Raw genomic sequence first — 15143 nt, 5'->3', positions numbered from 1 at the left:
CACACACACACACACACACACACACACACACACACACACACACACGATAACATACGCATTAAACATACACATGGATTTAGTACTGTAGATATGTGGTAGTGGTGGAGTAGGGGCCTGAGAGCACACAGTGTGTTGTGAAATCTGTGAATGTATTGTAATGTTTTAAAATTGTATAAACTGCCATAATTTTGCTGGACCCCAGGAAGAGTGGGAATGGGGATCCATATTAAATACAAATACCTGGGGGCAGCCCATCAGGAAGTCCAGGATCCAGGTACAGAGGGAGGTGTTAGGTCCCAGGGTCCTTAGCTTATTGATGAGCTTTGAGGGAACTATGGTGTTGAACGCTGAGCTGTAGTCAATGAATAGCATTCTCACATAGGTGTTCCTTTTGTCCAGGTGGAAAAGGGCAGTGTGGAGTGCAATAGAGATTGCATCATCTGTGGATCTGTTGGGGCGGTATGCAAATTGAAGGGATAATGGTGTTGATGTGAGCCATGACCAGCATTTCAAAGCACTTCATGGCTACAGACGTGAGTGCTACCGGTCAGTAGTCATTTAGGCAGGTTACCTTAGTGTTCTTGGGCACAAGAACATGCTTAAAACATGTTGGTATTACAGACTCGGACAGGGAGAGGTTGAAAATACCAGTGAAGACACTTGTCAGTTGGTCAGCGCATGCTCGCAGCATGCATCCTGGTAATCCATCTGGCCCTGCGGCCTTGTGAATGTTGACCTGTTTAAAGGTCTTACTCACATCGGCTGCGGAGAGTGTGATCACACAGTCTTCTGGAACAGCTGGTGCTCTCATGCATGTTTCAGTGCCATTTGCCTCGAAGCGAGCATAGAAGTAGTTTAGCTTGTCCGGTAGGCTCGTGTCACTGGGAAGCTCTCGGCTGTGCTTCCCTTTGTAGTCTAATGGTTTGCAAGTCCTGCCACATCTGACCAGCATCAGAGCCGGTGTAGTACGATTCGATCTTAGTCCTGTATTGATGTTTTGCCTGTTTGATGGTTCGCCGGAGGGCATAGCGGGATTTTTTATAAGCTCCAGGTTAGAGTCCCGTTCCTTGAAAGTGGCAGCTCTAGCCTTTTAGCTCGATTAGCGGATGTTGCCTGTAATCCATGGCTTCTGGTTGGGGTATGTACGTACGTTCACTGTGGGGAAAATGTAATTGATGCACTTATTGATGAAGCCAATGACTGATGTGGTGTACTCCTCAATGCCATCAGAGGAATCCTGGAACATATTCCAGTCTGTGCTAGCAAAACAGTCCTGTAGCTTAGCATCTGCTTCATCTGACCACTTTTTTATTGATCTAGTCACTGGTGCTTCCTGCTTTAATTTTCGCTTGTAAGCAGGAATCAGGAGGATAGAGTTATGGTCAGATTTGCCAAATGGAGGGTGAGGGAGAGCTTTGTATGCTGATAGAAATTTGGTAAAACGGATTTAAGTTTCCCTGCATTAAAGTCCCCGGCTACAAGGAGCGCCGCCTCTAGGTGAGCGTTTTTTTGTTTGCTTATGGCGGAATATAGCTCATTCAATGCTGTCTTAGAGCCAGCCTCTGACTGTGGTGGTATGTAAAACAGCTACGAAAAATACAGGTGAAAACTCTCTAGGTAGGTAGTGTGGTCTACAGCTTATCATGAGATACTCTACATCAGGCGAGCAATAGCTCGAGACTTCCTTACATATCGTGCACCAGCTGTTATTTACAAAAATGCATAGCCCGCCGCCCCTTGTCTTACCAGACGCCACTGTTGTTCTATCCTGCCGCCACGACTCCGTGAAGCATAAAATATTACAGTTTTGAATGTCCCGTTGGTAGTTTAATCTTGCCCATAGGTCATCTATTTTATTGTCCAAAGATTGCACGTTTGCTAGCAGAATGGAAGGAAGTGGGGGTTTATTCGATTGCCTACGAATTCTCAGAAGGCAGCCCGCCCTTCGGCCCCTTTTTCTCCGCCGCCTCTTCACGCAAATCACGGCGATATGGGTCTGTTTCCGAGAAAGCAATATATTGTTTGTGTCTGGCTTGTTTTTGCCAGTTCGTGGTGAGTAATAGCAGTCCTGATGTTCAGAAGTTATTTTCTGTCATAAGAGAAGGTAGTGGCATTATGCACAAAATATAAGTTATAAAAAAAACGCAAATAAAGAACAAAAAAAACACAATCAGTTGGGGACATGCCTTCTTCTCCAGCGCCATTTTTCAAATAAACCTTGGTTTGTATACATATGTTTTTGCTACAATAAGAAATGAAGAATATTGTACACTAGAAATGTACACTAGAAATGAGAAATGAAGAACATTGTACACTAGAAAATATCCCAGTCCACACTTTCACACATCTTTCTCTGGTGAGCTCTATTGTTTAATTGTTTGTATTCAATTGTAGTAATTGATTTTAATTCCACCCAGACTCAAAATAATTGCTAATGTAACTCTGCCAGTCGAATGTTTACCTGAAATCGAGGAGTGAAACTGGACCAATAGATGAGATCACTTCACGACCCTGACTCCTCCCAAACATGCCCACAAGAAAACCCCATGTTAGGCTACTACATATTCAGAACATTGTCAGTGGTCGTCTACTCATGTAGGCTACTGATGCTGAAGAACACCTGGATGAAGGAATTGCAGCTCGACATTTCGATTTAAAAAAAATTGATTTTAGATCCTTTGTATTTTATTTAGGCAACAACTATGAATTACTACACTCTGTCCTTAATATGGGCGATAACATTACCTGCGTGCATGGCCATCCACGGATTATACAATTTCGGTCAGCCCGAGTTATTCTTCAAAAAGAATAACTGCAAGCCCATCCCGGCCAATCTTCTCTTGTGCCATGACATCGAATACACCGAGATGCGCCTCCCGAATCTTCTCGGGCACGAGACCATGAACGAGGTTTTGCAGCAAGCCTCTTCGTGGATTCCACTTGTCCAGAAGCAGTGTCACCCAGATACGAGGAAGTTTCTTTGCTCTCTCTTTGCATCGGTGTGTCTGCACGATTTGGACGAGCCTATCCAGCCGTGCAGGTCGTTGTGCGAGAGCGTCAAACACGGTTGCGCACCGGTGATGTCCGCGTTCGGGTTCCCGTGGCCAGATATGCTCGACTGCGAGCGCTTCCCCAAAGACAATGACCTGTGTATCCCTCCATCGGCCATCGATTATTTCATGCCAGTCACCAAAGAAGGTAAGGTATTGACATAATTCGGCTAGACAACACTTCAGTTATTCACAAAATAAACCCCAAATCGATTATATATAACATGTTTAACCAGTTCTGAAAAAATACAGGGCTTTATTATGGCAACATAACAAAAAGTTTAACATTTTGAGTAAGATTTTCATATCATATAGTCTACTGATAAAATAAATAACGTCAAGGCAAAAGATGTCTTAGCCTACAATAACATGACACTACAGCAAACAGCGGATGATATATTTTATGTAGTAGCCTATTGAGATCTAACGGAGTAATGTAATGGAGTATTTAAATAAAACGTAATAGCCTAAAAGCCATGTTCCTGCAGCTCCATTCCCTCCTAGATTTTCAGAGGAGTGAAAATCAGGTTAATAGTGGGGAGTCTTGTGGAATCCCCTCCTTTGGGCAGGACCTGTGTTTACTGGGTTGTTCCCTTAATTGGGGGACGTTTAAACAGCGCGATCTCCACCGGTTACTCCTGAGGATCACTCAACAGTGGAATGTGAGAAAGAATGCATTGAACAGCTTTACTCTTTACACTGTAATATGCTGTATTATGTTATAGTTGATAGAACACCTGTTGCATTTACAGTGGGAGTATAAAACATCTACTCTCGTTTCTCCTGTAGTGCCCAGAGTGTGTGACGCCTGCAAGGAAAAGGAGGAAAATGACAATGAAATAGTTGACAACCTGTGCAAAAACGACTTCGGTAAGTCCTACTCCTGAATTCTAAGTAGATGCAGTCTTGTCTTGCTTTTATAGATATACAAAAGTCGGCTATCTACTGCAGACCTGTTAACACCCAGTTTCAAGTCCAGCAAATCGAAACCTTAACCTCCACCTCTTCCTTTCGCACCTGCCTGCTTTGCGCAGCCCTGAAGATCAAGGTAAAGGAGATCTCCTACATGAACGGCGACACCAAGATCGTGCCCGAGACCAAGAGCAAGACCATCTACAAGCTGAGCGGCGTGACGGAACGCGACCTGCGCAAGACGGTGCTCTGGCTCAAGGATGGGCTGCAGTGCGTGTGCGACGAGATGAACGACATCAACGCCTCCTACCTGGTCATGGGCCAGAAGATGGATGGCCACCTGGTCATCACCTCGCTCAAGCGCTGGCAGCGGGGCCAGCGTGAGTTCAAGAGGATCTCGCGCAGCATCCGCAAGCTGCAGTGCTGAGCGAAGCAAGACTCAAGACCCGATGAGTCTTATCTAAACTCTAAGAGCCAGATCTGGTCCGATCTGGATGCAACTAGTTCTCAGTCAGTATTGTTAAACGTCCTGTTTTTAGTACCATGTTTAACACTGCCATAGGCTACTTTTCAACAAGTTTGTTTATTAGGATTTCATTTGATCCATCAATAGTCATAAGATAAAACAAATCACATTACATTAAAAGACAAAAAGGTGTATATTGTAGGTCTACTACACAGTCCCACCTGTAATGTTGGCTGAATATTTCAGTTTTTCTGAAAATATTAAAAATCATTCTTTTCATTTTTTCATTATGCAATGCAGTCTGTTAGGCTACACTTATCCAGACTTTGATGATGAGCCTGGATACATTTAGTGCATTGGCCTATCATTAGGTGAGAGGGAGTGTGTGTGGTTACTGTGTGCATGGTGTGATATTGTTTCAGATGTATTCTTTAAGATGATGATGATGATGGTGAGACTAAGGTATGTAATGAAATACAATGTAATGTGCTTTTTTACTTATTATTTTTCTCAAGCAATGAGAGATAGCTGGCTATATTCTCTGCCTTTTAGATACTACTTCCAATGTACCCCATGGCATTGCAAGTTCAGCAGCCCAAAGCAAGGCCCATACCATTGCAGTGACGACAATCAATTATTTGACCCTCTGCAGTCAATGGACTATGTCACCTTTTTGTACATGAGCCTCAATACTGCACTGTTTCTTTTTCTACCACAATTATTGATTATGAAATATTTTTCTGTTTCAAGCTTTTTCAAGTAAATTCCTTTGACGTTGGTGATCAAATTTTGGACTGCCGTCTACCATGCCATTTCTGTTTCTCTCAACTTTTTTTAATGACATTTCTTCTCACTATGACAGCATGTCTTAGGTACGTTAACTAAGTATATCAGGATTGTATATTAGTGGTCGATTGTGTTTTCATTTTTAGGGGTGAATGCAAAAAAAAAATGCAGCTGTAGTGTGTGTGTGTGTGTGTGTGTGGTGTGTGTGTGTGTGTGTGTGTGTGTGTGTGTGTGTGTGTGTGTGTGTGTGTGTGTGTGTGTGTGTGTGTGTGTGTGTGTGTGTGTGTGTGTGTGTGTGTGTGTGTGTGTGTGTAAAATATTGCTTTATATAGTACTCTGTAAATATCCTTGTATTCTTGTACATAGTTTCGGGAGACAGCAGAAGTTGACACGTGTGAATTCAGATGGTGATATATATATATTTTAAATTACAACACTAAACATATGCTTGTATAATGTTAATCTGTGAAGTGTAATTCTTATAAGTGATATGCATCTTTTGGTCCCTCTTAATTAAAGGAAACAATTCAAGGAACCTTAAAAATACAAATCTTTGACTAATCAATGGCATGTTTATTAATATGTTGGGAACATATGAAGTGAAGACCAGACGCAACCTCTTCAGAACCATTCCATACTGATTGTGTCCACATTTGTAGACAGGTGTAGATGATCAAAAAACACATTGTGATCTGATCTTCCTGGCCACCTGCGGAGGTAGCAGAGCACGCATTGTGTCTGGATATCTCACAAGTGTAGACAGATCTGGACTGTAAAAACCTCTAAATCATCATTATCCAGCCCTGTAAAAGATAACAGGTGGCACCATTGTCTTAAAATGAATACATTCATATTATTTTGAAACAATATCTGTCAAATAATTTGCATACAGAGGGATCACAAAATCTGGTCACGATGCAGAGAAAGTGGACTGATAAAATATACATTTTAGTATAGATGTGTCAAATTGTGATTGGATCATCTTGATCGGATGACGACAACCACATGTGAGCACCAGGTATAAACTGGGCTAGTGATGTTGAGACCACAAAGACTAGCCAAGACCCAGACCAAACCAATACTTTGGGAACTGAGGCCCTGAACAAAATATATCTTAGGGTAAAATGTATACAATAATGAAGAGCTATCTGCTGGATATATTTCAAAAGAATACAGCTTGTACTATATACCTATATTTATTTTCAAACAAATTAATAACAAACAGGACAAATGTGATAGTGATAAAACAAAAATCCCCAAACTATCAATTTACAGATAAACATATTTTCAGAATATGTGACCCATGGGGGGGATCAAAACCATATTAATAAGAGTTAGGGAAATGACTAATCAGTTTAGAGAAAGGAATGGTTTAATACAAATACTGACCAAGCATTCATATCATTTCAATTGATTGGTCATGATTTGGAAAGGCACACACCTGTCTATAAAAGGTCCCACAGTTGACGGTGCATTTCAGAGCAAAAACCAAGCCATGAGGTTGAAGGAATTGTCCATAGCGCTCGGAGTCAGGATTGGATCGAGGCACAGATCTGGGGAAGGGTACCACAACATTTCTGTAGCATTGTTGGTCCCCAAGAACACAGTGGCCTCCATCATTCTTAAATGGAAGAAGTTTGGTACCACCAAGACTCTTCCTAGAGCTGGCCACCCGGCCAAACTGAGCAATCGGGGGAGAAGGGCAATGGCCAGGGAGGTGACCAAGAACCCAATGGTCACTCTGAAAGAGCTCTAGAGTTCCTCTGTGGAGATTGGATAACCTTCTAGAAGGACAACCATCTCTGCAGCAGTCCACTAATCAGGCCTTTATGGTAGAGTGGCCAGACGGAAGCCACTCTTCGGCACGACAGCCCGTTTGGAGTTTTCCAAAAGCCACTTAAAGACTCCCAGGACTATGCTGTGGGGATGTTTTTCAGCGGCAGGGACTGGGAGACTAGTCAGGATCGAGAGAAAGATGAATGGATCAAAGTAAAACCTGCTCCAGAGTGCTCAGGACCTCAGACTGGGGCAAAGGTTCAACTTCCAACAGGGTTACGACCCTAAGCACACAGCCAAGACAACACAGTAGTGGCTTCGGGACAAGTCTGAATGTCCTTGAGTGGCCTAGTCAGAGCCCAGACTTGAACCCGATCAAACATCTCTGGAGAGACCTGAAAATAGCTGTGCGGCGACACTCCCCATCCAATCTGGCAGCTTGAGAGGATCTGCAGAGAAGAACAGGAGAAACTCCCCAAATACAGGTGTGCCACGCTTGTTGCGTCATACCCAAGAAGACTCGAGGCTGTAATCACTGCCAAAGGTGCTTCAACAAAGTACTGAGTAAAGGGTATGAATACTTATGTAAATGTGATAGTTTTTTTTTCTAAAAACCTGTTTTTGCTTTGTCATTATGGGGTATTGTGTGTAGATTTATGAGGGAAAAAAACTATTTAATCAATTTTAAAATAAGGCTGTAACGTAACAAAACGTGGAAAAATTCAAGGGGTCTGAATAATTTCTGAATGCACGGTAATGAATATGAATTCAGAGGGCAAAAAATATAAAATATTAAAGCATTAGACCTCTCAATAAAGGCTTGAATCCAAACTGGTTCTCTAGCAGATTGGTAACAATGGCTCAACAAGTGTTCAAGAATGGCCTTCTTTTTTTTTTTTAAACGAATTCTCCAAAATATTGCTATTTCTAAAATGTGTCCGTAAAATGTATATAGTGTGTATCAGCAGGAAGTAAAAGCCTAAGTATTGTTCTGTCCAAAAAATGTATCCATGCTTTTGTTACTTCTAGGTTGGACTACTGCAATGCTCTACTTTCCGGCTACCCGGATAAAGCACTAAATAAACTTCAGTTAGTGCTAAATACGGCTGCTAGAATCCTGACTAGAACCAAAAAATTTGATCATATTACTCCAGTGCTTGCCTCCCGACACTGGCTTCCTGTTAAGGCAAGGGCTGATTTCAAGGTTCTACTGCTAACCTACAAAGCATTACATGGGCTTGCTCCTACCTATCTTTCCGATTTGGTCCTGCCGTACATACCTACACGTACGCTACGGTCACAAGATGCAGGCCTCCTAATTGTCCCTAGAATTTCTAAGCAAACAGCTGGAGGCAGGGCTTTCTCCTATAGAGCTCCATTTTTATGGAATAGTCTGCCTACCCATGTCAGAGACGCAGACTCAGTCTCAACCTTTAAGTCTTTACTGAAGACTCATCTCTTCAGTAGGTCCTATGATTAAGTGTAGTCTTGCCCAGGAGTGTGAAGGTGAACGGAAAGGCTCTGTAGCAACGAACCGCCCTTGCTGTCTCTGCCTGGCCGGTTCCCCTCTCTCCACTGGGATTCTCTGACTCTAACCCTATTACAGGGGCTGAGTCACTGGCTTACTGGTGTTCTTCCATGCTGTCCCTAGGAGGGGTGCGTCACTTGAGTGGGTTGAGTCACTGACGTGTTCTTCCTGTCTGGGTTGGCGCCCCCCCTTGGGTTGTGCCGTGGCGGAGATCTTTGTGGGCTATACTCGGCCTTGTCTCAGGATGGTAAGTTGGTGGTTAGAGATATCCCTCTAGTGGTGTGGGGGCTGTGCTTTGGCAAAGTGGGTGGGGTTATATCCTGCCTGTTTGGCCCTGTCCGGGGGTATCATCGGATGGGGCCACAGTGTCTCCTGACCCCTCCCGTCTCAGCCTCCAGTATTTATGCTGCAGTAGTTTATGTGTTGGGGGCTAGGGTCAGTCTGTTACATCTGGAGTATTTCTCTTATCCGGTGTCCTGTGTGAATTTAAATATGCTCTCTCTAATTCTCTCTTTCTTTCTTCCTCTCTCTCGGAGGACATGAGCCCTAGGACCATGCCTCAGGACTACCTGGCATGATGACTCCTTGCTGTCCCCAGTCCACCTGGCCGTGCTGCTGCTCCAGTTTCAACTGTTCTGCCTGCGGCTATGGAACCCTGACCTAGTCACCGGACGTGCTACCTGCCCCAGACCTGCTGTTTTCAACTCTCTAGAGACAGCAGGAGCGGTAGAGATACTCTCAAAGATTGGCTATGAAAAAGCCAACTGACATTTACTCTTGAGTTGCTGACTTGTTGCACCGTCAACAACTACTATGATTATTATTATTTGACCATGCTTGTCATTTATGAACATTTGAACATCTTGGCCATGTTCTGTTATAATCTCCACCCGGCACAGCCAGAAGAGGACTGTCCACCCCTCATAGCCTGGTTCCTCTCTAGGTTTCTTCCTAGGTTTTGGCCGTTCTAGGGAGTTTTTCCTAGCCACCGTGCTTCTACACCTGCATTGCTTGCTGTTTGGGGTTTTAGGCTGGGTTTCTGTACAGCACTTTGAGATATCAGCTGATGTTAGAAGGGCTATATAAATAAATTTGATTTGATTTGTCCATTAGTCTACTCCAATTAGGGCAGGGATGGTAGGGTTAAGGGAAAATAATAAAGAAGGAAAATACATAAAAATATATATATTTCCCCAAAAATATGTGGGAGATTGGAAATGATGCAGCTAATTACATTGATAGAATCCACAATCTATCTGCAATATTAAAGCTGATGTACCCCCTAAAATAAATATATATACACAAAAGAAATACAAAATACTGACCAAGCATACCAATTGCATTTTGCCTCCTTATGATCACTGTAGACTAATGTGAAACAATATGGCAGAAAACTGATAATCATAACAACATGTCAGGGATTTAAAACTAACCCTTGGTAGGTCTTGCATGACCACTAGTGGTAGATAAGAGATTTTAACACACTGCAACTGAGATCAAGGTAAGCAAGTTTGCTCTAAAATGCAGGTGCTGAGGACAGTGCAACCAGGATTATGGAAACTAGGTTTAGCACCTACATTTCTTACTTGATATAAACGTATTCAGAATTGAGGTCAATAAAGAGTTGATAAGGGGTGAAGAATGATTGATTGGGATTGAGCCTGCCTAGGTTGTAAGGTCAGAGAGGAAGAGGCGAAGCGAAAGGGCCGAAAATCTGTCCACGTTGCGAGGATCATTCATTAGCAAATTACAAGTTTTTGTATGGGGGGCAACGAGAGATTGACGAATTAAGTCAAGATAAAAAATGAATTTCTAGTTTGATGGCTTATTTGATCTAATAGAGGTTCCGTAATGCTTAGGTGTTCACGGGTGTACTGATTTAAAAGTATGATGCACGTGACATCCTGGCAACTTGAGAAAAAATACTTTAAATTGGAGTTGTCATTGTTGAAATTCGAGACGGCCAATGAATCAACTTTGTTCCCAAGTAATTTCAATGAAATTACGTTGAACCAACGTGGAATAGACGTTGAATTGAAGTCTGTGCTCAGTGGGAGGTGGTTGATGTCAACACCCCTCATCTGATATTCAAATAACAAGATGTATCCACAAATCCAGAGAGGAATAAACGTGAGCTTGACAGCCCGACGTTCCGCTCTGTGGACAACAAATCCCATTGTTTGGATGGAGACACCCGCATTTCCTCATTATATCCAGTATCTCTGGTAGGGTTCAAAACATTATCTCCCATTTTTTTGCCTACAGAACACTACCCTGAATTGCATAGATGCACCTTTTAATAAACAAAACATTTCACATTAAGGAAATTCCATTGTTTCAAATAACAGCAGCACAGCAATAGGATACCTACATTTTCACTCCAAATTTATTTTTCATGCTTTCTGCTCAGGTCTTTGTATTGACACTTTTAGACTTTGCCAAAACTCAGTTCACTGGTTGTCATCTTCTGGCCATTCCAGGTAGGTCCTAGAGTTCATGACCTTTCACAGTTTATGGAACCTTTTGGGGATGGTTTCCTTGGCAATGGGCTCCAGCAGTTTCAACGCGGCCCTGTCATTGTTTCATCAAACAGTCGGAAGTGGGAATAGTCCAGCTCGTACCCACACCAATAGCTCCTTACAAAGTTCTGGGAGAGGACAAAGAGTGTCCTGTGGCTCTTCTATATGGTGTCCATGATGTTGTCCAAGATCCACCCACCAGGCAGGAAGTCCCTCTTGTGGAGGTAGATCTGTAATGGCTGTTGCACTTGCTCAAGCTCTGGGACCAGATGCTCCTCCTCTCACCCAGATCTCTCTCACTATTGGTTACAAAGGCATCGTAGCCAACGGTCGTCTCTCTTGAGAACTGGCCTCCTCAGCCAAACCCAGGTAATTTTTAGGTACCACAGGGCATCGCAATTGTAACACAGACATCCAGACACAGGAAAGACCATGAGAATGCTAGTGCAAAGAAGGGACAGGAATAATGTTGCATGGCACTCAAACACTGATAGCCGAGCGTCTACGATGGGCATCCCTCTCACCGCGTCAGGTGACTCGCATACATAGGCCCCAGATCCATCTAGTAAGGTGAGTAGATGACCCATGTCATCTTGCATGAAAGCCACAAAGTCACACGAACATACAAATGTGTTGGTACCAGCCTCCAGAACCCTTAGTTTGTTGTATCCCTCCAAGTCATCACAGCTAAAGGAGCAAAGGGAATTGTTGCGAATGGAGAGAACCTCCAGACAAAGATACAACTTTCCATCCCTCAAACTCAAGAACTTGTTGCCAGAGAAGTACAACTCAGTAAGGAGAGGAAGTTCAATGTTTAACAGCGTCAGGTCATTGTCGCTTAAATCAAGAACGTGCAAACTCTTCGGAAGGCAAAGGGTTGCCTTTGTTAAGTGGGAGGACGAGAGGTTCAGTAAGCTGAGACTTTGAGGCCAGACGCATCTGTCAAGTATGCTACGGAAAACATTCCAACTCAAGTTGATGGTGGTCAACTTGTCCAGTTTCGTGAAAAGGTGATTGTTGAAGGATTGCAGATTGTGTCTGCTGACGACCAGGGTCCTAAGCCCCCAAAGTACACCCTTGCCATAGCACAGCATCTCTTGCATTGTCTGATCATTGAATAGGTTTACACTAATGTCCATACTCCAGCCTGGAAACATCCTCAGAGGTTACACAAGGAGTGGTGTGAACTATACTATTGATCACCGATAATTTTCGCAGCACTTGTAGAATAGGTACCAGACAAAAGATGGCAGGGAAATTATAGAATTGAGGAATATCTACATTTTTAAGAAAAGCAGTCTCTGGGTATTTGGTATTTTATTAGGATCCTCATTAGCTGTTGCAAAAGCAGCAGCTACTCTTCCTGGGGTCCACACAAAAAATCCTGAAACATGATACAGAATGACATAATACAGAACATTAATAGACAAGAACAGCTCAAGGACAGAATTACATAAAACATTTTAAAAGGCACACATAGCCTACATATCAATGTATACACACAAACTATCTAGGTCAAATAGGGGAGAGGCATTGTGCCGTGAGATGTTGCTTTATCTGTTTTTTGCTGTTTATTTGAGCAATACGAGATAGAAGTTCCATGCAATAAGGGCTCTATATAATAATGTACGCTTTCTTGAATTTGTTATGGATTTGGGGACTGTGAAAAGACCTCTGGTGGCATAAGTGTGTGTGTCAGAGCTGTGTGTATGTTGACTATGCAAACAACTTGGGATTTTCAACTAATTGTTTCTTATAAAAAGAAGAAGTGATGCAGTCAGTCTCTCCTCAACTCTTAGCCAAGAGAGACTGGCATGCATAGGTGAGGCTGGTTTCCACTGCCCCAATGGCCAGTCAGAATAAATGTGGAAACCTCCACCTCAATATAGGACAGCATTGAGTTTCAATAAAAGCTATGTCGAAAACACATCTCTACGAACAATGTTTCTCACACCTTTGTATTTTACTGCCCAAAATGCCCCCCATTATCAATGCTTTGTGAATCTGTATCTGTGAAAATGAATGTTGTGTTGGGATATGAAATACACAACATAATGTTGTAAACCATGGATCAACTACATTCAGCCGCAGGCCTATTTTATCTTTAGTGGACGGTAGGGGGCCGGAACATAATTACAAATAATTTGTAGACTGCAAATTGACCGCAAGAAGCCCAAACATATGTTTGACTAAAAAATATTCATTTTAAACCTTGGTTACATTTGTACACAACAGGTGTCTCTATTATGAGTGCGAATACTTGGGAACAGATATCTTAAATGAAAATCACTTGGAGCTGACTGGTGTTTTTCCAGTCTTCTATGTACTCAAAAAACTTGAGGGGACAAATAAAACCACGCACAGGCCAAATTTGGGGGACACTGTTGTAAATCAAGAAAATGTTTCTCTAAAATTGATTGTTTAGACGAAGTGTTACACTGCCAACAGGTACAATTTTCTCTAAACGTCCATTTTTATAGACTTCTAGAGCACTGACATGGAACACAAGCTCCTCAAGATTGCTCAAGAAATATTTCTTCCCATCCCTGTGTGTCCACTGATGGATGGGGCTGGAGAAATGTAACCACTCAAATTCATAGACATGAAAATAAGCATTTAAAATGGTTATTCATAAAAGTGGGACCAATTATTCAAATTATAATAACTAGGTTTTAAGATATAACATACAGCTATTGAACTATACAAGAGCTATACAACAGTTTATTAGGTACACCCATCTAGTACTGGGTCAGACACCACTTAGCCTCCAAAACAGCCTGAATTCTTCAGGGCATGTACATGTTGCTCCATTGTTATCAAGGGACCTAACGCGTGCCAGGAAAAAAACATTCCCCACACCATTACACCACCAGCCTGTACCGTTGACACCAGGCAGAATGTGGCCATGGTCTCATGCTGTTTACTCCAAGTCCTGACTCTGCCAACAGCATGATGCAACAGGAAGCGGGATTCATCAGACCAGGCAATGTTTTTCCACTCCTCAATTGCCCAATTGGTGATCGCGTGCCAACTGGAGCCGCTTCTTCTTGTTTTTAGCTGATAGGAGTGGAACCCGGTGTGGTCTTCTGCTGCAATAGCACATCCGTGACAAGGACTGACGAGTTCTATACTCCAAGATGCCGTTCTACACACCACTGTTGTACTGCGCCATTATTTACCCGTTTGTGGCCAGCCTGTTAGCTTGCACGATTCTTTCCATTCTCCTTCGACCGCTCATCAACGAGCTGTTTTCGTCCACAGGACTGCCACTGACTATGTTTTTAGTTTTCGCACCATTCTTGGTAAACCCTTGACACTGTCATACGTGAAAAGTCCAGGAGGCCGGACGTTTCTGAGATATTGGACCCGGTGCTTAGGTCACTCCTTTTCCCCAATCGAACAGTAACTGAATGCCTCAATGTCTTTCAGCCTGCTTTATGTAGCAAGCCACTGCCACGTGACTCGCCGTCTGTAGGATCGAAACATGTTCCTAATAAACTGGAAATACAACTATGACAATTATTTTTAAATGATTAGAACTTGAGAAATGTAGAGCAAAATAAATCACTAGGTTCCTTGATTCAAACAAACAAGAGTGGTCCGTCTTCTAAAATGTGTTCTGAGTCTCCCTTACTGGTCAGTGAGAATTTGACTGTCCCAAATTCCCTTGGAGCCTCTGTTCCTGCAAGCAATATACTGTCCATTGGAATGGCGTGGCGTGGCGTAGCGTTTGGCCGTAGCAAGGAGTTTGGGTAGCCAGGCAAATGATGCCAAATAGTGAGCATAATGTAGTATTTCCCTTTTCTCTGTCCAATAATACATATGGAACAGTACATTGAGTCAAAAGAGGAAGTGAAGCCAGAGTGAAACATGGGGACTGGTTTTATCAAGTATTATTTCAGATTTATACTGAACAAAAATATAAACCCAACATGTAAAGTGTTGGTCCCATGTTTCATGAGCTGAAATAAAAGATCCGAGAAATGTTCCATCTGCACAAAAAGCTTTTTTCTAAAATGTTTTGCATAAATGTGTTTACATCCCTGTTAGTGAGCATTTTGTCCTTTGCCAAGATAACCCATTCACCTGACAGGTGTGGCGTATCA

At 42.7% G+C, this 15143-nt stretch overlaps 1 protein-coding gene and 1 pseudogene across 1 annotated transcript; one reads left to right on the top strand and one right to left on the bottom strand.

Moving 5' to 3' along the window:
- The first annotated feature begins 2572 nt into the window (after positions 1-2572).
- Positions 2573-5764, top strand: LOC115202077 (secreted frizzled-related protein 2-like). Its single transcript, XM_029765960.1, has 3 exons — positions 2573-3198; positions 3840-3920; positions 4085-5764. The coding sequence occupies exons 1-3, from the start codon at positions 2703-2705 to the stop codon at positions 4387-4389; spliced, it is 882 nt and encodes a 293-aa protein (XP_029621820.1). The 5' UTR covers positions 2573-2702; the 3' UTR covers positions 4390-5764.
- A 5147-nt stretch (positions 5765-10911) lies between these two features.
- Positions 10912-14209, bottom strand: LOC115201975 (toll-like receptor 2; annotated as a pseudogene).
- Positions 14210-15143: the final 934 nt, after the last annotated feature.

Source organism: Salmo trutta, chromosome 11, assembly GCF_901001165.1.
Source record: "Salmo trutta chromosome 11, fSalTru1.1, whole genome shotgun sequence".
In the NCBI taxonomy this organism is placed as follows: domain Eukaryota; kingdom Metazoa; phylum Chordata; class Actinopteri; order Salmoniformes; family Salmonidae; genus Salmo; species Salmo trutta.
The sequence above is the reverse complement of the archived record's forward strand: the minus strand, read 5'-3'. Positions and strand labels throughout refer to the sequence as shown.

What these genes read in the sequence shown, in the direction of transcription:
- LOC115202077 (XM_029765960.1), top strand. Translation starts at nt 2,703, where the DNA reads ATGAATTACTACACTCTGTCCTTAATATGGGCGATAACATTACCTGCG. An exon ending in CATGCCAGTCACCAAAGAAG is followed by an intron (nt 3,199 to 3,839) that starts GTAAGGTATTGA and finishes TTTCTCCTGTAG; the next exon opens with TGCCCAGAGTGTGTGACGCC. An exon ending in CCTGTGCAAAAACGACTTCG is followed by an intron (nt 3,921 to 4,084) that starts GTAAGTCCTACT and finishes TGCTTTGCGCAG; the next exon opens with CCCTGAAGATCAAGGTAAAG.